This window comes from Eublepharis macularius, chromosome 8 (assembly GCF_028583425.1).
Source record: "Eublepharis macularius isolate TG4126 chromosome 8, MPM_Emac_v1.0, whole genome shotgun sequence".
Lineage (NCBI taxonomy): Eukaryota > Metazoa > Chordata > Lepidosauria > Squamata > Eublepharidae > Eublepharis > Eublepharis macularius.
The window spans coordinates 19,973,808-19,998,739 of NC_072797.1; the positions used below are offsets into that span (position 1 = coordinate 19,973,808).

Here is a 24,932-nt window from a genome sequence, read left to right on the forward strand (position 1 = left end):
AATAACTCTTAGGAAGGATCCCTGTGTTTTAGGTAGAAAACAGGCCTGTCTTGGCCCCCATTTTTCCATTGTTTAGCAAAATTAGCAAAACGGAATTGTTCAGGATGGGATTCTTGTAGAGGGACTTGAGCTGTGATGCAATGGATCAGCTCTGGATTTGTTGTTTACTAGGAGTCTTTGCAGTTAAGACATAATGTTGTTACCGTATTTTGTAATCCACGTACAAATTGACTGAATAAATAAATTCGTGTTACGAGGAACCTTTGTTGTTAGATTCAAATAATATTGCCATTCAAATATCATATTTGGTAATCAGTGTACTGATTGACTGAAGAGCTCTCCCATACTTGTAATTTACCTTGAGTCCGGGTGAGAAAGGCAGACTATAAATGAAAATAATGATGCAACGCTCCTTAATATTAAGGTTTTAATTTTAAGAATGTGTTTTGCAGCCAAGCTCTTAGACTTGACAAATTGTTGTCCATGAGACTCAAATGGGCTCTATTTTACACAAATTCCTAACGCATGTCTGCATTGGCAGGATGTCTGTCCTCCTTCCTCCCTTAATGGTAAAACGGGCACTTTAATGAGGAGTGATGATGCATCTGGCCTCAAGCAGTGGATTTGGGGGACATATTTTAGAGGGTGCTTCTGCAAACATATCACTGTCTTTCCACTACCATCTTGCCTTCACCTTGCCTCTGTCTGCCCCTATTTGGCAAATACAGCTGGCTGTACTGTTCCAGTATTCCTGGGGCCAAGGAAGGATGGGGTGTTAGCTGCTCCAGCCGCTGGTCAGGAGATCCTGCTGAGCCACCACTAGTTTATAGGATTCAGATGTCACACGGAAAGCATGGCAGGAAGCACATGTACTTTTTAATGAATATCTCATAAAGGGAGCTTTGACTCTCGAAAGCTTAGACCCTGGACATCTTGTTGGTCTTTGGGCTACAAGACTCCCATCTTGCACGTTCTAATGTCTCATATGCAAACAAGCTTGATAGACCTCAGACCAGTATGAAAATCTTTGCATACATGTTCCCACAGACCAATCAGAATTCTGAGGAAAGTTTTTTAGAAGGCCTAGTAGCCAGAACAATTGCTTGTGGCTATCAGCTACAGTCTTACTGGGGTACATCTGTCGATGGGGCTGGAAAAGAGGATATTATACATTCCCTATTAGAGAAACCGGTGTTGTAAGTGATGAGGAGGGGAGGGGATTAGCTTAGCATTAATCATGGGGTCACAAAACGACAAAGCATTCTTCCGATTTTCAGAGAATATCAGAGTGCGTGGTACCTGCTGTTGCGTCTCTTATCTCTTTTGCTTTTGCTCCCTTTGTTCTGTAGATAATGAAAATTTGAGTGCTTTCAAGAGTGTCACATTTCTTTCAGAGATCTCAGAGAACTAACAATGTTAGTCTTGAGCAGATTTCTGAGGATTCTTTTAGCACTGCAGTAGATCTGTTGAACCCCATAGAGACACAGCCAGTGAAAAGAGTACTTGAATCCCCCCTTGCCTACAATGTGAGAACAGAATCTGACTTACCTGTGCATGATGATGGCAGAACCCTGGGCTGAATCCAGCCAGCTTTTTCATTCAGTCTTCCCTGAATCTCCTCCTTACCACATCCCAAATGGCTTATATCTATGCAGGTCCTGTGAACTCCAGTATTGCCATTTTGGGTGCTCAAGGGGTTTCCCCCCCCCCCCCGTCCCTTTTTCATTGGTGGAGAAGTTCATGTATTCTTACCCTAACCTACTTCACAGGGTTGTTGTGAGGATAAATGGACGAGAGGAGGGTGATGTAAGCTGTGTTGAGTCCCCATTGGGCACGGAGGGCAATCTCAACTCCCCTCTGTCTGGAGATCAGGGGGCGGGGCCACCAGCCATGTGACCATTTTCTCCAAGGGCAACCCACTGAGTTCCACCACCTCTTTTCCCAGAAAAAAAGTCCTGAACATAACCATGAAGTTTGTTTACAAATGCCATTTGCTTCTCTCCCTCCTCCTTACTTGTTAGTTACCCCATACCTTCTGACTTTTTTTACTTCAGCCCCAAGTTCTCCTGGGGCTCCGGGAAGATGGGAAGATTCAGGGGGTTTGTTCTCTTGTTCTCCTGCTTAAGAGAATGATCTATTAGGACGCGTGTTTGTTCCCATCAATGGCACTGTATCTTCACAGTGATAAGCCCACAGCTTCCATGTTCTTACGCAGCTTCTCTGGGTTAATTATTGCTGAACTCTCGCACATTAGATCTGACTTTTTTCCCTTCACAGCTCCTACCTTTATCTTCTCTAACTCCTTTGTATTCTTTCCCTGCTTTTAAATGTCTCTTGTATTTCTGCAGTCACATTTTTTTAAAAAAGAGTTAAGAGAAACGCATGGCATTTTTCTCAGTTTTATTCTAAGCTTTCTGCCATGTGGGGTTCTTCCTCCTGCTAGCAGAATATGTTCTGGTAGAAAGTGTTCATAGAGGCAGTACATTCAATTCATTTTTTTTTTTTTTTGCATTTGAGGTTGTTTTTTTAGAAACCAATCCGTATGCTACACTAACTCTTAATATGTTTGCTATTCATTCTCAGCTATTTGTATTGTGCCTTCGGAAGCTCCTCTTTTCAGTTTAACTCCGAATCTTCCTCAGGTTTTTAATTGTCTGTGATGTGTTTGGAATATTCATTCGTTTCACACCATTGGTGATGATTGTAGACCTAGGCTTGATGGTCAGTCCAGGGTCAGGGATATGGTGTGTACCCCCCCCCCCCAAAAAAAACCTTAGCGCCTCTGAGCATTACAGCACCACTGTTCTGTGTGTGTTCTGCAAGATGTCTTTAGTGTCAATCCATAACTGAAAGTAGGAGTCACAAGAAGAAACCCACAACAAAATGTTGCGGATTGTGGATTCAGTGGTCTCAACAGTTGTTGCAGACAACTGTTCTGTCACTCCCCCTGCACCCAACCAGCCTTCCCTGTGACTTGCCCCCACCCCAAGCAGCCATGGCTGGGTACCCTTCCACCTTGGCTCCCCCCCCTTGCAAACACCCTTGCCCTTAACCCACCTCCCTGCCCAAGACCCTTTGCCCTCTTCCTGCCATACACCCTTACCTACCCATTCCTACCCATTACCTACACCCTTACCTACCCAATTCCTACACCCTTACCTACCCAATCCTACCCATTGCCCCCTCCCTGTCAACAGTCCTTACCTTTCTTTGCTCCCTCTTTGCCAGATACTTTACCCTTTTCTATCCTCCCCTCCAATGCTCTTCCCTGTCAAAAACAACCCCACCCCGCATTGCAGGCTGGAATGTTGGAGCAGGGCCTAGGCAGTAAAGGATAATGTGCGCCCCAATTCTGGCTGGGGCTACTGGGGCTCTACACACCCCAGTACTGCCGGTGCCAGTGTGCCCCGCAGTGCTACCAGGGCCCTCAGTCCTGGGCCTGGGGAGCTTTGACTTTTGGAGCGCTGGCTAGGGCTCCACATGCCCTAACGCTGTTGCCCTTCTCCGCCCTCCCCACCATTCCAGTAGTGTCTGGACACTTCCCCCAAGCCCCACCTTGTTCTCTTCCAGCCAGACCAGCGAAAGCATGCTGGTACTGCCTGGGCCTGGTAGAGCTGCCTCCTGTGCATGCTTTTAAGGCAAGCAAGTAAGTGACACCTGCACACAAGAGTGCACTTTTGTTTTGGAGGGTTTAAGTGAAGATTCAAACCTTGGTCTCCTGGATTCTGCTCTGAATCTCTAACCAATACACTTGGGGGGGGGGGGCTGCTGTTGAACAGTAGCAAGCACCCAGGCCTGGATGAGTCATCAAGTTGCCCGGTGGTTGCTTCTGAGCCTTGCCCCAATGAGTTCTCTCACAAAGGCCAAAACAGACCTGGAAAGGGCCTTGCCCCTCCCCTCTGCCTTTAACTGACAGAAACCAAGCCCGGAATACTGGCTAAACTGTTATGATTGCCTAGCAATAGGCACGGAGGGCATCTGGTTAAAAGTACAGGTGCTCCTTTGATCATTTGGGGGGGGGTTTAACCCACAATGTTGTTGTTTTTAAGATTTCAGATTTTTCTGCAAACTTTGAGCATTTTTCAGGCATTTAGGAAGATCTGTCTTGTCCGTTCATGGCTCCAGTCTCCAAATTTAAGTATTCTCAGATCAGGGCCACTTTATGATTAGTATATAAGATTCTAAGTCACAGATAATGGCTGGTCGAACAGAACCTTAAGTCTCCTTTCCCTCTATATTAGGCAGTATAAAGATGCATCCCGAAACCCTTTCGCTGGTTGTGCTCCATCTCATGCTGAAGGTTTGCCTGCCCTTATTAGAAGTGGAGAAGGAATTTTCTTCCAAGTCAGATAAGAGCCAAAGTAGTCATTTAAGGGCCAAGGAGGATCTGGGGGCTCCAGAGGCTGCTTCAGTACATAAAGCAGTGGGGACAATCTCCAGCAGATGGATGGGGAAGGATTTGAACCCTTCTCCTGCTTGCCACTTTTTCCATACCGTCACTATATCCCGAGGCTGGCTGTGAAGAAAAACTGCATGCAGGGAAGAGTGTGCACCCCCTGTTGTTGCCTCCCCTCTGTTTACTGCATATCCAGACCTGCACCACATGGAAACAGAAGGCTGGAAGGGCCCTCAGGCCCACATTCAGGACAAAACATGTAGTTTTGGCCCTCAGGTTTAATCAGAAAAGGGTTTTGCCATTGTAATAGTTTGCAGGGGGGTTTTCATGTGCTTGAATTCTACCTGCTGTATAAGTACCATCATGCAAAGCATCTATTCTCTCCTGTGATTATTCTGGCCTCCAGGTACCTCTTTAAATTAGCCTTTAATGGGCAGATTATAGCAGGCCACTAGCAAAAATTCACCAGTCCTCAGAAGGCTTCGGCTCAAGCACTACACATTAGAGCACGAAGGTGGATGGTTTGTGCCAAATATTACAGAGGAACTTGAGCCCTCCAGGCACCAGCCAGCCTTACTCTGTGATAGCAGGATTCCCCCCACCCCTGCCCCAGCTCTTTAACACAAGAACAAGTTGGATAGGAAGACACATTTACAAAACACATGGACTGTCCAAACATGCAACAAATTTGGGGACAACTCTCCCAAATCCTGATAGATCCAATACCTGAGATTAAAACTCATCATTGAATGGTGCTCAAAAAGAATCCCGATAAAGAGGATTTTATGCATATCACATGCTGCTGTTGGAGGGATACTGGTATCTGCTATTTAGGGGGTACTGTTTTCAGATCATTTAAAGTTGATGCCACAACAGAACTTAAATCCTCTAATTAAGAAGATGGAGGAAGACCTAAATGGACTAGGTATAATTTATTGTGCCTAGGCAGGGTATTGGTAATCAAAATGAAAATACTGCCAAGAATTCTCTTTATAATAACTGCACTTCATTTAGTGATTAGCAACATTTTGTTACAAAAAAAATCCAGTCTGTTTAGGATATGTTTACCTGAGAGGAATAGAAAGTGAGAATATGTAAACAGGTGATGCAACAATTATGGAATAATAGAGGTCTGTCAGTTCCGACTATAAGAAGATACTATGAGTGATTCCGCACATGTTGGATAATGCACTTCCAATCCTCTTTATAGATCATTTGGAACGGATTTTTTTGTGTGCGAAACAAAAAACCCAACTCAAATGATTGATAAAGTGCATTGAAAGTGCAGTATCCTATGTGTGCGGAATCAGCTAATGACACAACATGCCATGCTACACTCACTGGTTTAGTGAAGGACAAGTCAAGAGAATATGGGAGTTTGAACAGCTAGGTACAGAAGTTCCATTAAGTAGCTGGATTTGGATGGGGGCAAAGTATTGGCATGATATAGGAGCGAACAAAATCTGTTTGACACTTTCTAAATGTTGAGATTGTTGTTTTTAAAAGGTTAAATTTACAGTCTCCTCCTTACGTGGCAGTTTTACATCATGTGGATTTTAAAGAGGCATTTCAACAAGGCAGTTCTGATGCATGCTCAAAGATCGGCTTGACTAGAATAATAGATTTTTTTAAAACTATCGTAATTTTCTCTCTTTTTTTGGAAATCCAGCAAAAATTTAAGGAAGTAACGCCACCTTTCTAACAATATTTATAAATTAGACATTTCATACAAACTAAAGGAACTCAAATATTTTTAAGTCTTTGAATAAGTTTGAGTTAATATTAACCACCCAGATAGAGGGAGTTAGTGGCTACCGTTTATGCTATACTTGCTGATACAGAACCTAAAAGTCAGGTATCTATAAATAACCAGAAAAGAGAACTGTTAATTCAAATATATGAAAAGTTATGAGTAAATTTACACATTTAAAAAAATCTCAATGAATGTGGCTATAATAGAAAATAATCTCAAAGTTATGTATTGGTGGTATTTAACACCTGACAGGGTCAGGAAAATGTTACTCCCTGTTTCTCTTTCATTCATTGTATGGTAGTATTGTCCAATTATAAGGAAATTCTGTGATAAGGTATTTAAACTAGTGAATAAAATTATGCAAATAGATGTATTACCAGATCCTAAATTAGCCCTTTTGAATATCATACCACATGGATTACAAGTTTAAAAGTTGCTTTTAATTGGAAATCAGTTTACATCCTCCTGAATGTTAATAGCACAGGCATGGAAGCAAGAAAAAAAAATACCTGACATTGAAGAACGGTTAAGGAATGTCTGGCTTGTAATGCTTATGGGGGAGATATCTGCTTACAAAAGATTTTGGGAGGGGAAGAGTTCCTCACAAATTACTTTATTCAGCTGCAGTCCCCACTTACGATATATTGGAGTAAAATCATACCAAAGGAATAATTTAGAATACAGATTTCATTTCTTGTTTAAATAAGTAAGCATGACTAATGAAGACCAATTTTGGTGTTTCTGTTCAAGATTAATCAGGGTTTTTTTTAATGATGGTTCTGTGAAAAAGGATGGAAAGAGTTTATCAATGTATGAATTACGTAGGTGCCATGTTTTTCTTTTTTCTTGGGTTTGTTTGATGTGTTGGTTGAGTCTGCCTAGTGCCGTGTACAGCATTGATTATGCTTAATAAGCCAACAAATATCTGCTTCATGGCTAGCAGCCTATGTCACATGGGGGCGTATTACTGGCTGCAAGCATTGGTCCACCTTGGACACTTATTTCTGGTATGCTTGAGGCAGCCATCAAGGACCAATGAAATTAGTAGAGTTGATGTTTTTCATCTTTGGACCCCTGCAGAGCAGCTGCATCAGAGATGTCAAACAGTACATGAGAGGTAATCTGAAAGCTGCCTACAATGTCCTTGCGGAACATGGTTAATTCTGTTATCACTGAGCAGATGACACACAGATCTGCTTTTGCCTTTAGCTTGCTAATAAGTCATGGTGTCTAATTCTAATCTATCAATTACTTGGCAGCTGTTTGCCCTTCTGGAGGTCAATGCTGTGCACGAAATACTTTGATGCTTGAAATATAATCTTCCATAGTCGTTTTGATGCAGTTAGATAAGAGATGTTGAAATTGTCAAGAATTTATTCATTAGAAAAATAATATATCATCTAGCAACTGTGGCCAGCGATTTTCTGAATACACCAATGAAATTTATACTTTTTCCTTTTGTCTTCACAGACATATCAAGTTGATTTGAAGCCAAATGGATCGGAAATCATGGTCACAAATGAAAACAAAAGGGAATATATTGAGTATGTGCATCTGTTTATCTTTATTCATTTGTTCAGTTTAAAGATTTAACTGTTGCGCTAGTTTCGCTGCTCAAAGGGGCTGCGATGGAATTGCAACAAAAAGCAATTCCTGATCAAAGTTCTTTCAAAGCAACTGAGAGTCATGTTAGAATTCCCAGTCCCAAAATTATAATTGCTGTAAAAAGAAAGAGAGAATAAAGTGAAAATCTGGAGAATTCTGGTTTAATGGCTACTGCTGGGGACACCCAACTCCGTCTTGTTAACTTGCCACAGTATTTATGGGGGCAGGCATGGGAAAGACCAATTTCTAAGCAAATATAGATGAGGAGGACAGAATTGTAAGCACCTTGCCACAAAGGTTTTGCATGATGCCAGACATCAAATCTGAGAGATTTCTCCCCTATTAAAATTTACACACAACATCCGTCATCTACCCTGTCTGCTCCCATAAAGACTGTGGCGAAATTGTGGAAAGAAACTTACAGTTTGCCAGCTAACAAAATGGAGTTGGTTGCCCCCAGCAGTAGGCATTCATCCAGAATTCTCTAAATTTTGTTGAGGTATTAGCTGTCCATTTTTGAGACCCAGTTTACAATTTCCACCTCTGCTTGTGGATTTATTCTAATTGTAATGCTTTGTTGTTGTTTTAGATTTCATCGACAATCAATAAAACTATTGCCCCTCCTTCTCTTATATTCTTCTTTCCCCTGGGGAAATATGTTTCTGTTCTTGCCCAATATGTTTGTCACATGTATTCACTTCCGAGCTGCTTTTTCCTTTTGTCTTTTTCTCCCTGGCATGAAAGCCAGTTGCAGCAGAAGCTCAATAAATAAACTTGACTAGTCTTTACCTTTTATGGTACATCAAGAAAAGCTGTGGGCTCCCCTTAGCATTAGAGTGTGGAATTGGGGGCAACCTAGCTGAATGCCAATTAAGTATATTTATCCTCTCAAAGTTCCTGTGAGGTAAATTAGGCAGAGAGAGAGAAAGAGAGGAGAGAGCATGATTAGCTCCCGTTTACCCAGCAAGCTTTAAGATCAAGAATTGATTTGAACCTGAAGTCTACTTCACAATGCGTATTACACATTTTAAAATGTATATTTAAATAAATCCAGAGAGGTAGCTGTTTTAGTCTGTGGCAACAAAGTTTCTAGTGGCACCTTAACGACAAGCAAATTTTCATCCTGGCTTTCCCAGACTAATCTACAGCCCACTTTGCCAGATACATGACGAACAAGCTCTAGTGTAGCCCACAAAATCTGGTGCTAGAATAAAAACTTGCTTGACTATCAGACTCCACAAGACTCCTGCCCACATTTAACAAAGAAAGCTTGGTTCAGTAGTGCCCAGTGAACCGGATGCCAATCTACCCTGTGAAGTTTTCTTCCATCTCAGGGCCAAGCTACACATGACGAATGACACTTGAACGGCAAGTGTATTTCTCCCTGTTCACTTGCCCTCCACTCAATCCACTTGCTGTTCAAGTGTCATTCGTCATGTGTAGCTTGGCCCTCAGTCTTTAACATCCAATGTATTGTCAAAGGCTTTCACGGCCAGAGAACGATGGTTGTTGTGGGTTTTCCGGGCTGTATTGCCGTGATCTTGGCATTGTAGTTCCTGACGTTTCGCCAGCAGCTGTGGCTGGCATCTTCAGAGGTGTAGCACCAAAAGACAGAGATCTCTCAGTGTCACCAGTTTGTGGTCTCTGCGGTGGATCTCTTCTTGTTTGGCGAGGAAAAGGAAAAAACCCTGAAATGGTACCCCAAAGTAAATGAGATCACTCTCTTCATCAGTGTAACCACTATTTATTATCAAGTGGGGCTGTAATCTTCTTGAGAAAAACTCTCTGCTATTGAGTGGGGTGGGGGGAGTTAATAGCAGAGAGTTTTTCTTCAGAAGTCTAAAAGTTCACTTTCATAATCCTCTACAATAAATAGTTTCAGGTGAGTAGCCATCTTGGCTACTGCAGTAGAAGAGCAACATTCGAGTCCAGTAATACCTCAAAGTTCAACAAGATTTTCAAGCTTTTGAGAATCAAAGCTCTGATGAAGAGAAAACTTATACCCTGAAAATACCCTGAAAGCTCTTGAAAACGTATACCCTGAAAATCTTGTTGTCTATAAGGTGCTACTGGACTCAAATATTGCTGTTCTATAATAAATAGTAATTATAATATCCCTGATGGCGAGTGAATCCGAATACGGTAAAAATTCATTTTGAGTACGCTTGTCAGGTTTTCCTCCTTTTTTGCCTCCTACATTGGTTCTCTTTCTTTCTCTAGGCCACGACCAACTAAAAACAGACAATGGTCTCTTTGCTTCCAAGCAACAGCATTGTGACCTCCTTTCAGAGAGGTTGCTTTAAAAGGGTTAAACATTTTTAGTGATGTCAGCCATAAAATTCATCAAAGAAGCAAGGAGGTGTGGGGGTTTCCATTAAGCAGCCATTGTGAACTTGGGGAAAAGCCTGCCTCCTGTTGCCTGAATGATGAAATTGCAGTTTGTAGCATGCCACCATGGGATAGCAAGAGAGGGAAAAGCTATCAGATACCAAGTATGTTCACAAGCTTTTCCTTTGAAGTTTCCAACACATGGTGTCTCTCCAGATTTCTGATTCATAAAGTGAGATCTACTCTTCTCTAAATGTTGGGATTGGATAGGAAAGACCAGAGTTCAAATGCCCCCACTGGAGTGGACTCACTGGTAGGTCATGGACTGAGGGCTGTGCAAGTACCATTGTAGTCAACGGCACATCGGCTTCAGTATGGTAAAATTTAATGAACCAAAACACAGGGCTGTCGTGATGAAAGAAACACAGCAAGAATTGTAAAACACTGTGCACATTGTAAAATACTACCTTAAATGACCATTTGAATAATGAGGGAGCAGTAGACACCTTTAATTTTCAAGAATCTCAGGGCCCAATTATGTTACATGAAATTCTGTGTAATTCTCCTACCCAGTTTTTTTTAATGAAAAGCAGCCATTAAAGGCTGCAATTAAGAGTGGAGAAAAAGCAAGTAAGGAGGGAAAGTAATCCGTTTCTTTGCTGGCCATTTTTTCTCTAAAAATCACTTCTCCCCCTACTCCAAGAAAGAGCTTGAAAGGGGTCGTTTTGAATGAAAGAACAGGCATCAAAGTAAGAGTTAATCATTCTCTCTCCCCACCCACCTTCTGTTCCTGGTTGCAGGCTCTAGTGGCTGCTTTTCATTTTTTTAAAAAAAATAAAATTAGGGGAATTACATAGAAATCAATGTCTAGTTTGGCCTTAATTGAAATATTAGGTACATTTTCTATAGGCACCCCGTCAGGGCAGTTTTGTAAACCAAGAGATTAATGTTCCTTGAAGGGAGCATGGTAGAACTGACTATAATCTCCATAGGAACTGCAAGATTAATTTCATTTCATCTCTACAAACCACTTTAGTATGGAAAGGTCGTCCCTGGAGCATTTTAAAGCGTATGTGCAAAAGTGACTTAAATGTCATGCTGTAAAGTGGAACAGTTTCCCTTTGAAATACTGTTTTATGTTCTTCAGTACTTTAACTATCTCATTGGTCTCCCAAAGGGAATCTGAGGAATTAAATGAAAAGCCGAGCATATTCATGTGTTCACCAGCCATCAAAACTACTTAAAATGGGAGGGATTGGTTTTCCCTTGTTTACTCTGGTTTTTGTTTTTGCATATTATATGGATTCTATGAAAGATCACTGAAGCTAGAAATAAGAAGTTGGAAAAGGCATTAGGGTGGTTAAGAACTTCCAAGCAATCTCTCTTACATCTTCTAATCAAAGTGTTTTCTTCTCCCTCCTGTACTGCAGCTTAGTCATCCAGTGGAGGTTCGTCAACAGGGTCCAAAAGCAAATGAATGCATTTCTGGAGGTAAGCAGCTTCATTAGCCCTTGTTTATTGGGGAGTGGAGCCAGATTTTGCTGATCTGTTGTGGACATTTTTAAATCGAGTCAACGCAGACTTCCAAGGTTAGCATAGGAAAACACACCGGAAGCAAGATTTGAGTCCAGTGGTACCTTAAAGACTAACAAGATTTCCAGAAATCCAAGATTTGTCAGAAATCTTTTGGTCTCTAACATACTCCTGGACTCAAATTTTGCTCTTCTACTGCAGATCAACACAGCTACCACTTGAAACACAGAAAGCAGTATCTACAGTTTGATGAAAGCTGGGACTTTAGCTGGTCAGTGCACACACTCACTCACATGCGTTTAGCAGCTCAAATGAGGCACCTTCCCTCTCCTTCCCCTTCTGCAAGCCCTGTGTATCATCCCAAGTGCTATGGGAGAGCCCACCACCAACTCCTGCCCTGAAACAGAAGCCAGCACCACCTGTCTGCCCTTTTTGTCCTGGGCAGCAGTGGCATTGGACCACCCTACACAGACTATATCCCCTCTGTCCCCCTTCTCAGTGTCACATCACCCCTTATGGCTCCTCCTCTTCTGCTAGGCAGAAGCAGAAGGTGGGTGGTGGCATAATTAGTGGTGGGCATCTGGGTGAGGGTCTCCCAAAAACATGGAACAGAAGCCAGGTGAATCCCTTGCAGCAAAAACAAAGCCGCCGATAGGTGCCCTTAAAGCCTAACAACTGATGCCATGAGGTTTTGAATGCCAGTTCACCAGCATTTGAGAAGTGAACTGAAAAAACTGGCAGCTATGTATACATGTCGGTCTGGTGTGATAAAGAAATGCACTCAAAAATAGAAGATACAATCTAATCAGAGTTAGGTTATGTCTTGTTCCTAGAGAAGGGGGGCCACACCAAGGCAAAATGAAGAAAAAAAGGCAAATGGTGAAATTGATGTCATATAGAAATTGGTATGTGAATGTTTACTATCTCCCAAGACAATTTGTCTCAGAGTAGATGGCACGTTATCCTGAATATCTTTTTTCCTTTGGCAACCATATTGTGCTTATTTTCTATAATAATTATAATAACATTTGATTTATATACCACCCTTCAGGACAACTTAACACCCACTCAGAGCAGCTTACAAAGTATGTTGTTACTATCCCCACAACAATCACCCTGTGAGGTGGGTGGGGCTGAGAGAGCTTCGAAAGAGCTGTGACTGACCCAAGGTCACCCAGCTGGCCTCAAGTGGAGGAGTGGGGAAGAGACATGGGCACGATCAGAATTATGGACTGAAAATTGCCCCGATTTTGGCGTTTGTGCCATTGGGACCGGGCTGATCGGTTCCGTCCACGGCTCCCGGTTCAGCGCTCGGGTGGGGCGCTCTATCGGGTCTTGATCGGATCAGTCAGTTTACGTTTGGGATTGCAGTCTGCAGACAGTCTGGCGCCAGCCATCTGTTCCCAAGGGAATGGAGCCCCGTGGAAACGGAGCCTGGGGAATGCCGGAGCTGTTTGCCCTCCTTCTGTCGCCCTGGAAACACAAATGGAAGCCCAGCTTTCCTTGATCAGCAGGGCTTCCTTCCAACCACGGAGCAGCCAGAAAAGCACGCGCCCGTCTTGTCCGTTTGGGAGAAGAGAGGGGAGGGCGGGGGAAGGGGGTGTTCTTCTGTAGCCATGGGCACTCGAATCTCATCCCTGCAAAGCCTGAGAGGCAGCTCTAACGGCCAAACACAGCCTTCCTCCACAGACCCAGGCTTTATAAATAGCCATGTGCTGCGCAACAAAGTTTCACTTTCCGCTTGCAGGTGGAGTGGGACAGAGGTGAGCTCTCGCTTGCCGCTTTTGGAGAAAGTGCAAGAGAGAGAGGGGGGGAGCTTTAGCTTTGGGCTTCAACAGATAGGGAATTAGGGAATGGGAGCTATCTCCTCTGGTTCCAGGGCTGCCGCCTAGCTCTGGGGCCAAGCTCGGTGGGCACCTCGGCTGAGGGCTCAGGTCTGGGGGGGAGTGTTGCAGCTGGGGTTGGGCTCTATTCCTATTCTCTCTCTCTGCTTCCAGAGAGACCGGCACACTCCCATGGGGACAGACCCCCCACCCCACCCCCTGAGGGCAGGCGGCTCGCCGCCGCCTCCACGGGCCTGCCGGACCAGGCAGCTGCTATCCTCCTCACCCACCATTCCTTTAGCGCTGGAAACCGTGGGGCGCCCTCCCGCATCGGCCTTCCCGATTCCCGATTCTGTATCGGAAACGGGACTTGATCGGTGAGGTTCGGGTACCTGGGTTCGGCGCCTCCGCGGAATCACGATCAGCTAAATTGGGATTATTTTTTAGATCATGTCCATGTCTAGTGGGGAATCAAAGAGTCCTGCCACTGTTAATCACTACACCAAACTGGCTCTCCAAAATTAATGACATTCATATAATTGGTAGGTGTAATTCAGATGGTCCCCAGGTCCTTCACAAGCCAGTTGTAAATACAGAGCATGAGAACTTTTGTATATGGGGGTGTCACTTTCTGAGAACCCAGCTGCTTGCAATTTGCCTAATCACACATTTTTCTTTAAGGCTTCCATAAATGCACATGTCACACAACAGCACAATCTTTCCCATGCCACCGTACCACATTTGCTTCTGTGCAAACGGTGTTGGGTCAGAAGCCCAGTAGAAGCTCCCATCCACTCTCAAGAATGCCCACACCAAGGGAAGAGCTGGGGCTTCTCTAAACCAGGTTGTGTATTTCATTCATTCTTGCCAATATATTATCTTGGCACTAAGAAATGAACATTTGAAGCGGCCCTATATCAAGCCAAAACATTGGCCTGTCTAACTCAATATGGTCTACCCGGACTGATCACAACTCTCCAGAGTTTAAATCTTAAGAAAAGCTTTTCACCCAACACCTGCGATCCTTTAATCCTACAATCCTGAGAGCCAGTTTGGTGTAGTGGTTAAGAGTGGCAGGACTCTAATCTGGAGAGCCAGGTTTGATTCCCCACTTTTCCACTTGTAGCCAGCTGGGTGACCTTGGTTCAGTCACAGTACTCTCAGAGCTCTCTCAGCCTCGCCCACCTCATAGGGATAATGTGGGGATAATAATGACACTGACTTGTTATTCATTCTGAGTGTGGCACTAATTTGTCCTGAAGAGCACTATATAAGCACAAGGTTATTATTAACGTCACTGATGCTAAGGAAGGTTTTCCTAAAGCTGCAAAGTTAAAGTGATGATAAATAGCTCAAATTCAGAATCTTGCTACGTTTTGTAGGACAGTGGTAGAGTACACAGTTTGCATCACAGAATGTCTTTGGTTCCATTTCCTCACCTCTCAAGCTAAGACAGGGACCCGTTGTTGTTGTTGTTTAGTGTAGATACATTAAAGTTCACTGGGAATGTGTATCATTTGCTCTTTGTTTGTTTTTTCTCCCTTCAGGGTTTCACAGAACTTCTGCCAACTGACTTAATTAAAATTTTTGATGAAAATGAGCTGGAGGTTGGTTGCCTTTTTGTACCTTGGCTTTGTCTACCTTATTAACTCCTGCTGGAATTCTAATATATCAATTGCAAGTGTGCATGTGTTGTTTAAACCAGTGAGAAAACTCTACTTAGGGTGACTCAGAGCTGAAACACATGAGACAAATTATACGTGAAGATAGGGTTCCCAGGCGCCCGTCAGTGGTGGGCAAACTCTCAGGGATTTACCCCCTCATCCGCCAATTGCTGGATGATCGGCGGGAGGGGGCAAGCTCCCGGAGCTTGCCCACCACCAGCAGGCACCTCAGGAGCACGCGCTGTGCATGCGCTCCCACCTCGGCAACATTACTTCTGCAAGTGACGTTATCACATCGGCCATGGGAGCATTTCTATGCTTCGTTTGGTGTTGATTTGGGCCCCAAACTGGCAGAATCGGCTCCGTGCAAGCACAGAAGCGCTCGCATGGCCAGCGCAACAACGTCACTTACAGAAGTGACGTCACCCTGCAGCCAGCACGGTGACATCACTTGCGGAAGTGATGACATCATGTCGCTGCCAGAGTGTGCATACATGAGGATTTAAAACAGCCATAAAGAAGGTAAGTGCCATGTTCCATACCTCCCGGCGAGAGGCTAGAGGGACCTGACAAACCTACATGAAGAGCACACGATGGGTCGTGCAAGCTTCCCGGGGAGCGGTAGTCTTACCCTCCCTCCCTCCAAGCTCCTGGAGGAAAACTGAGCAGAGTGGATTTTATTACAAAGAACAGCCACTCAACTGGAGAGATTCTCTCTTTCAAAAATCCACTTGCTTTGGTTTTCTTTCAGGAGCTCAAAGACGGGGCGAGTGGTACACATATAACACCAGTATTATGCCAGCTGCATTGGCTGCCAGTGGCGTACTGAATCAGATTCAGGGTTTTGGTATTAACCTATAAAGCCCTATGCGGACTGGGACCAACGTATCTGTGGGACTGCCTGTCCTCATATGTGCCCCAGAGGATGCTCCGGTCAGGAGGAAAACAATTATTGGTGGTCCCCGGTCCCAAGAAGGCCTGCCTGGCCTCGACCAGAGCCAGGGCCTTTTCAGTCCTGTCTCCAGCCTGGTGGAACTCTCTGTCCAATGAGACCAGGGCCCAGCAGGATTTATTATCCTTTCGCCAGGCTTGTAAGACATAGATGTTCTGCCAGGCATATGGTTGAGGTCAGGCTAGGCCCCCCCCTCCAGCCTAAAGAGAGGAGGAGGAAAGAAAATCAGAGCCCTCCCGATGAGAGGTATCCACCATCCAGTTGCTTTTCCAGTTTGCTTTTCTAGCTTTTAAATGACACTTCTGAAAGGCAGATTGATTGTTTCCTATTAGTCGGTCGCTGCCATTTTGTGAATTTTTAAAATATTTGTATTATAGTGTTTTTAATGCCTGGTTTTAAACTGTCTTAAAGCATATATTTAATTATCAATGTTTTTAATGGTTGTAATCCGCCCTGAGCCTGCCTGTACAGGGAAGGCGGAATAAAAATTGAAAATAAATAAATCTGCGTTGCGATTCCCTGCTGGGAGAAGACTGGGAGGAACTGAGTTTCTCTCTCACTCACGAAACACTTCAGCTTTTTTCCTGCCTCTTGGTACGTTGCTCCGCACCCCCATCCCAAGCTCCCAAAGGATTTTTGAAAGCAAGAGAGTGTGTGTGTGCAAGTACCTCCAGTTGTGATTCTCCCCACCTAAGAATCACATCTTGCAACTTTTTTTTTTAAAGACTACATTTCCCAGTGATCCTTGCAGGATCTGTCACATACCCACTGTCAGATGCTGGAGGGTTTCTCGACATGCAGGCTGTGCATTGACTCAGATGGAGGTTTCTTAATATGCGTGCATAATGAGATGGACCCCAGATGAACCAAGCACTAATGGAACTTTCCCCAAACATTACAAAAGAGAAACATGCAGCTTAACTTCTGCAGGCTTATCCCCAAATGTAACTCTTATTGGGCTCAGAGGACTGCATACCTTAGCCCAGTATCCCAGGGCCAAGAGTTGGGACTGGTTTCCCCAGATCCAACTCAGGCCATACAGCAGTTAACAAGTTAATGGCTGTTAAAAAATAAAAGAGAGCCCAAACAGCATCAGAAATGCCTCCACGGGGGAGGAGGGGCTCCCCCCCGCACAAGCCATTTCCCAGTGTTGCAATAGCATAGAAGGAATTTTTTCCACCTGTTTTTACTGCTCCACAAGCACAGAATACTCCACGGGGTGTAGAAAAAACAGGGGGAAACTTCCCTCCCTTGCTACTTTGCCAGCCCCTCCTCCCCTCACAGATAAGTTCTAAGGCTGTTTCGGGGATTCTTTATTTTTAACAGCTGTTCTCCAAAGCTGCTGTGTGGCTGCAGGGAACTCGAGTCGGGTCTGGGTTCCACAGACCCAACTCTTTAAAAACCTGCACATCAAGCTTGGCCCTTCGATAATCTTGCATTTACTGAATATTTTTTTAAAAATATTTGTCACTCCACTCAGAGGCCAATTAAAACATACTTTACACGGATGCTTCGCAAATAAAGAAAAAGCAAAAATGAAGTTGTCAATACTATCAACTAGTCAGAAATTCAAATATTAAGAAAGTAAACCGAAACAGTAGCAAAGTAACCCTGAAGATCATCTCCATCAAACGTTTTCTGCTTTTTAATACATGGGGGTTGGAGCCAGCTTGAATTTTCCATTAACAGAAGGCACTGCTGTCAGCAGAGGGAGACTACAAACCTCTGACATCCCCAAACTGTTGTTCCTGAGGGAGTCTCTCTCCATGAGATGCCTCAACCTGTAAAGTGTAGGGAGATGCAAAATTAGCCAGAAAGGGTAGTTTAAAAAGACAGAGCAGACAGAGATCGCTTTTGTCTTTGCCTCCCTGAAGCCTCTGTCAATTTCACCTCTCCAGTCTAGAGAGGGCAGCGAGGACTGGAAACGGGCTGGAGCTGCCTTCTAGAGCTGGGCTTGGACTTGGAGAGGTTATAGTGGGCTGAAGTTTCCCTTCTGGCATTTCAAAGCCCTTCACGCAGCTCCAGTGTATAGCAAAGCCTTTGCCCTGCCACCGGCTCTGTCTTTTTAAACTACCCTTCCCAGCTAACATTGCACCTCCCAACACGTGTTCTTCACATGTCAGATGTCTCATGTAGAGAGACTCAGGGACAGAGAATGATTTTGGTGAACTCGGGGTGGGGGGAGGCAGACAAGTCCTGTTGACGGACATGCCCCTCCATTAATGGAAACTGCATTTTGAGTCAGGTTGACCCACATAAAAAAACTGCAGCATTGTGTTTTGTAGACAGGGTAGGATTGTTGTGTTTTTAATGTTCTCATAGGTTAGGTATGTTGGGCCTAGCATATGTCTAACTTGTACCACTTCTTCAACGTACTTAAGCATTGAGAAAGAAGCCCCCTAACCTCATTTTGTATATTCTTTGTTAAATGTATAAGCCTGTTTAAAGATAACGAGGAGCTGGAAGGAGCTGAGAAAGATCTGCATAGTTTTAAAAAATACCATTCGTTCACAGCTGCTGATGTGTGGCCTTGGCGATGTCGATGTCAATGACTGGAGACAACACGCAATCTACAAGAATGGATACTGTCCAAATCATCCCGTCATTCAGTGGTTCTGGAAGGTAACTTTGCCTGTCTCAGCATTTTCGTCGCTGCCCCCCTTCCCGATTCCCTTCCCATTCTAACCCAAACCCCGACCTGGGGAAATCCTTGAAAAGGCGTCTGGTGCCTGATGCTCAGATTAGAATAGCAAGGGCTCGGTCCTAACTTTTTTTTCCAGCTTGCAGAGACACTTCCACTCATGGAAAGGAGAGGCGATTCTCACCTCCCACTGCAGACCTCCCCTCTTTCATTTCACCAGGGTCCACTAATAAGGGGCATGGTTTCAGGCTGCAGCAGAAGAAGATAAGGGAGGAGTTCCCCCTTCCTCTAGCATATTTCCACTCCAGTTTTTGGTTGCCTCTGTAATGTCAGAAACAGTGTCTGTAGCTGTAACCCAAGAATTTCCATTACGAGGGTTTCTGTGTTCTGTAGGCTGTTCTACTGATGGATGCTGAGAAACGCATCCGACTGTTGCAGTTTGTAACTGGGACATCACGAGTGCCTATGAATGGATTTGCTGAACTTTATGGTGAGTTTCCTGGCGTTGATGATCGGGTAGGGCAGGTTGGGCTGCACATCTGCATTTAAAGCGTAACTTGACTAGATCCTCACCTCCCCAGGAGGACTAAATGTGACAACAGGCGATCTAGTAACTAACCTCCCAGTGTTTTTTAAAACTTTCACTTGCACCTACTTGGGATCTCAGTCTGGATTGGGGTTAAAGTGGGAGGGAATTTCTCACTCTCAATTTCTCACATTCAACTCATACTAGTAAGTGAGAAGGCATTGGGCATTTTGCCCAGTTGGAAGGGGAGAACGCATCCCAGCTACAGCTCAGACCTCCCTCGGGAGCCCGCCTTACCATTAAAGGTTCACTGGTCTAGCCCACCACAAACTGCCACTGTTTACAATCAGTTCCATTCACATGCTTCTGCTTTAATCCAGGTTCAAATGGTCCTCAGCTGTTTACAATAGAGCAATGGGGAAGCCCTGACAAGTTACCCAGAGCTCACACATGGTAAGAAATAAATACAGATCTTTTCCGTTATGTTGCCATGGAAGAATTTCTGCCTATGACTAAATCCGACATTATTCCCATTGAGTCTGTGGAAGCCGCTTTCCAGCTGAACGCGAACGGTTTTCTGTACGTTAGGTTAACTGCTGTGTCAAATATTCATACATACCAAAAGGTAATGGAAAAATTCGTGAGAATCAGGGCTTAGTTTGCACCAAGCTGTAGGAGGATTGATTTGGCATATCTGGAAGATCCCCAATTTTGTAATAAGAACAGAGTACATGCATATCACCACTATGGCTCATGTTGCAGGGGTAACCAATCAGAGCAGAGGTTTCAGACAGATTCCTGCTGCTGCCACGATACTATTTTGCCAGAAGCTGATTTTGCTGTTTGTTGCCTCTGTGTTCTACATTTGTGTGCATCAAGTTCCAAAGGACATCTGGCAATGCCAAAAATCTCCAACCAAAGATGATTTAAATTACAATTACAGATGGGCACGAACCAGGAAAATGCCACGAACTGTGGTTCGTGGTTTGTCACATTTCATGAACCACAATCTTACAGCATGTTTTCATGGCAAATTTTTGGTGCTGCAATGTATTTCAGTGGAGCCAATTCAAATAAATTGGCTGTGGAACTTTCCTGGGGGCAGCCACTTTGGGGATATGTAATTCGGACATCCAAAATCCAATTCAAAATCGTTAGGTTAACTGCTGTGGGTGGCTGGTGGAGAGCTTTTTGAAGACTCCCTGTGAGTTTGGTATCTCTGACTGTCAAGAGGGGCATTCTACAGCCCCCAGAAGTGACAAACCATGAACCAAATGAACCGCTCTAAAGTTCGTCATGGTTCGTCAGAAATGTGCTCTCACGAACCGACGGTTCACGAACCATGAACCAGCCTGGTTCGTCACGAACTTTGGTTTGTATTTTGGTTCGTGTCCACCTCTAACTACAATAAATCAGTCCTAATTTTTTGGGGGGTGATCCAATTTGGCATTTAAAGCTGAAACATACTGACGGCTGATTGCACTTTAGAAACAGATGTCTATCCTGAACATATCCTGTGTGAGATGGACAGGAACAGGGGCTCCAGTTCTGCCCCACTTGTTTCTGCAAAACCCTGTTTGCCATGTTTTTTGGCCAGCGGTCCCCCACATGAGGCCCACTGACCCCTTTCCTGGCACCCACCAAGCATTTTTAGAAAGCAAGCACGGCTCCTCGTTGAGTGTGAAGGTTCTTAAAAATTATTGCTTAGGCAGCAAACTGCCTCCATAGCACAAGGATAGGTAAGCTGTGAGTAAAGAATATGTTCCTTTTAAAAGTCATCCTGTTAAACAGAGTGTCTGTCTGAAATGCTGAAGAGTTACTATTCAAGATTTGCATAGCTTTGCTCCCTGACGTGTTGTGGTTGACACCAGCTCCCGCAGCAGCTATTCTGCGGTTGGGCCTCCCACCCTGGGCCAGAATTCCAAAGGTGCCCACAAGCTTATTAACGCTTGGAGACCCCTGACTTTGGCCATCACAGATGTTTGTTGGCGGCAGATTATGGGGCTACCTTTTCATACTTTTTATTATTCCATACTAAAAATGGTGGATGTCAGTGACTCGCTTCCTTTCACTCTGCCGACCCCTCCCATAAAACTCCTCCATTTAGACTTTTCTCACGAGGCTGGGCCTGTTCTCAGTGCTGAAGCAACAGGGCACAGCAGAGATTTAAGTTAGCGCTATTTCAAAGAAGCGGCTTATTTATGGAACCTGTTTCCACCTTATGGATCTATTAAAACATATGAAATTACAGTCTAGGTAGGACAAAGACCTTTTTCATACAGTGGCTTCATTTGATGCAGGAAGAGCCCGTCACTAGCATATCCTGCCGTAAATCTTCAGGTTCCCTTTAGACAGTGCTTTCCAAGCTATTTTTCAAAACAAGATTAATGCTCTTGTTTTTCTAGTGGGAGAGCTGTGAGTTATGTGGATGCTAAGGGAGTCTGCCAAGGTCTTAAAATAAAGTCTTATTTTAGTCAGTAGCAAAGGCGGGATGTATTCCTGCAGGAGAGAGAATGAATCACTGCATATCTTCCCATTTTTCAAAAGAGGTGACTGTAAGGATGCCAAAGGAGATGGGATGTTATAATGGAGCGGGCTTTAAAAAGAGAACCAATATCTGTTTGTCCCCTTTAAAACATGATGGAAATGTGTTCAGGATGGGGACTGAGAAGGCAGCAGAAGCCCCTCCCGTTAGCTGATATTACAATTCTTCCTCGATAGTTTATTGTCTTGTTTTGTTTCTCTTTCTGGAAAAGGAATGGATGGGAACAGGTAGGAGAATTAGGAGGGAAGGCAAAGTTGGAAACCATCTAAAAGCCAGCCACCAGCGTCTCTCTCTTTGCTTTTTTGGGACGCTGGGATCCAGTTCCAAAATCTTTCTCCCCCACATCTAACTTTTTTTTTAAAAAAGTAGACAGCAAGAGCTTCTTGGAATGCCCATAAACACACAATGCACAAAACTACGCAGGCAAAAACACCAGGCTGCTCACAGCTGCAGCTGGTTCTAAGGGACACTCTATATTATTGCTCCATGGAAAATAAACTTACAGCACAATCCACTGGGGAGGTGAATGCAAGAAGCCGCCTTGTATTGAGGCTGACCACTGATCCTGCAAGGTCTGATTGGTAGCAGGTCTCCAAGGTCTCGGACAGAAGTCCTTCACATCACCTGCCCCCTGCTCTTTTTAAGTGAAGGTGCTGGGGATTGAACCAGAGACCTTACGCCTGCAAAGCGGATGCTTGGCCACTGAGCCACGGCTCTTTCCAGCTCCCCTACACTGATCACATTGAAATGAATTAAGAACTGCAGGAGCCACATACACAGCACTACAGCTGCTGAGGACTTTTTTAAGATACCAATGATTGGAGCCAAAGTGTAGAATGCAATGCAAGCATGCTCCTCTCCCTGTAAACTACCCAACATGTTTTAACATTGCCCTTTAAAAAGAACTCTCTGTGTGGATCTACTCACCAGCATCCCTCCCCTTCCATGGCCATGTAAGGCTCAGATGCTGGAACCAGCGTTTATCGCTTGCCTTGGTTTCTTTGGCTGCTGCGTGGCAACCTAGATAGAGAGTGGTCATGCTGGAGAGAGAAGCAAATGGAGAAAGGATGTGCTTTGCAAGCCTGACTTGTTTACTCCTGGAACAGTATAGTGATCTTGAGAAAGGAGGGTGGTGGGGGGGAAGCATTTTGTGCAACAAATCAGGAAATATAGTTTACCATTTGAAGAGTTTTTAACTTAACACTGAAACTGAGAAGATCCATGTACAGCTTAACTTTGTTACCATGTGCTACCCAAAAGCTCGCATAACATTGGCCAAGTTTTTTCTGCTCTTATAAAATTTCCCATTTAAGCAGTTGGATGATTCAAGAGAGTGAAGAAGATGGAAGTGTTCAGGCACAATCAGTCAGGTTGGGTAGCAACAGTTGCAGCTGAATCACTAAGAAATGCTTTTTATGTCTGTTGTCAGTCCCCAAACTAGCAAAAGCCTACCCTCAAAAGTTCAGGAAATAATTTAGCAACATTGTTGTTCCTCCTATGCCTTTCAAACTCCTTTAATTTTGAATTATGACAAGTAGTTTGTGGACTCTGTTCAAGTTCAGTCATGAGTGGAACAGCTGTGGTTTATTCTTGAGTTTGTGCGCACAAATTTGGATTCTAAAACCAGGATTAAACCGTAGTTAAGAATGGTGCATTGCAGGCAATAAACAAGCTCCAATTTGTTAAATTGCTGGGATATCAAAACACATTGCATTAGATTGAAGACTTCCTAAACCAGGAAATCTTTAGTCTTGAAAGGAGCATGCAAAGCCAAGAAAAGCCCACACTCATTCGTTGCTTGAACAAATTCCAGTTTGTTCGTGATGACTGAATATGGTTTCTGGGAGTCAGAACCAGGGCGATCCCCAAAGCAGTGCCAAATATTGCACAAGCCATTTCCACCCAGTATCATAATCTGAGCAAAAAAAAAAAATGTGTATAGATTTGAAATCAACCCACCTCTGAAATTGCACATTCTCCCCTCTTCGATTTCAGCTTTAACCGCCTTGATTTACCTCCCTATGAATCTTTCGAAGAATTACGAGAGAAGCTTCTCATGGCTGTAGAAAATGCTCAAGGATTTGAAGGAGTGGATTAAGATGGCACCTGTTCTCTATTAATTTTTTTTTAAAAAAAAAAAAGGAAAAAAAGATTCTGTTCACGGAGCATGTTCTGCGTGCACTTTTCGATTTTGCCTGACAGACATTTGCAAGAGACGGCGGCAGAACAGTTGCACTGCATAGTTGGTTCACGGAGCAAACGCTTGTACAGTGCAGATGTGTAAATCCAGTACTTGGAAGTGACTTTTTCTCACCTGTGGATAGTATTTCTGAAGCTTCCACGGCCAATTACCAATGGGGTTGATGTGTACTCTGATTACATTTCAGCAGGACTTATCCTATTTATGTCTCGCCTCTGTAGGCAAAAGCCCTTAATAAATGTTTTACATACTTTCTAATGACAATGAATGGAATTAATCATTTTACAGGTATAGTATTACAGCTCATGTTTACGGAAAAAAAATGATTTAGACATTTTTTTCCAATTTTATTTCATTACAATTAAACAAAAACGTTATACTGGAAAAAATTAGCATTTCCCCCCTGTTCTTCATTTCAGTCAAGACTTGATTCTGATGGCATTTTTTACTCGCAAAAGTACTTTTTTCCTCTCCTCCAGCCTCGTACGACTGATCTTTTAGAAAAACGTTTTTGTAAAAAACAAAAAACTGCAGATTTGATATATTACCAGACAATATCTAATGCCTTTTAATCATCTGCATTGAGCTTTCACAAACTCCAGAGAGAAAACAGAATTGCTGATTTGTATAAAGTACTTTGCACCCAATCAACAGAATATTTACAATTACAAGAAGATCATCACATAACACAGCATGCTGAATCTCTCATTCAATAAAGAAATTGCCTCACTATTCCTTAGTAATATTTATATGTATTATAGCTCTTTCGGTGATGGGATTGGCATTACTGTCGTGGGGAGGGGGGGAAGACTGCTTAATCCTGTTTCTAACCTTTGTACCGTGACTCTCTTGCTAGTACTTTCCTCTTTGCAATGGAGGCATTTTGAATGAATCCTAGCACCGCTTGAACTAGAGGGGGCAGAAGCTGGTCCCTTTGTACACATTTGATAATGGTATCTTGATGAT

The 24,932-nt window shown here is 43.7% G+C and overlaps 1 protein-coding gene across 7 annotated transcripts in view; it reads left to right on the forward strand.

Moving 5' to 3' along the window:
* Nucleotides 1-24,698, forward strand: part of NEDD4L (NEDD4 like E3 ubiquitin protein ligase) — a 334,192-nt gene extending 309,494 nt beyond the window's left edge. For all 7 annotated transcript variants that reach the window (XM_054987386.1, XM_054987387.1, XM_054987388.1 and 4 more), the window contains 7 exons: nucleotides 7,620-7,693; nucleotides 11,513-11,573; nucleotides 14,986-15,045; nucleotides 18,569-18,676; nucleotides 19,089-19,185; nucleotides 19,602-19,674; nucleotides 23,762-24,698. In XM_054987386.1, coding sequence (XP_054843361.1) covers nucleotides 7,620-7,693; nucleotides 11,513-11,573; nucleotides 14,986-15,045; nucleotides 18,569-18,676; nucleotides 19,089-19,185; nucleotides 19,602-19,674; nucleotides 23,762-23,864 — 576 coding nt within the window. In that variant the 3' untranslated portion in view covers nucleotides 23,865-24,698. The remainder of the gene's footprint in view (nucleotides 1-7,619; nucleotides 7,694-11,512; nucleotides 11,574-14,985; nucleotides 15,046-18,568; nucleotides 18,677-19,088; nucleotides 19,186-19,601; nucleotides 19,675-23,761) is intronic.
* Nucleotides 24,699-24,932: the final 234 nt, after the last annotated feature.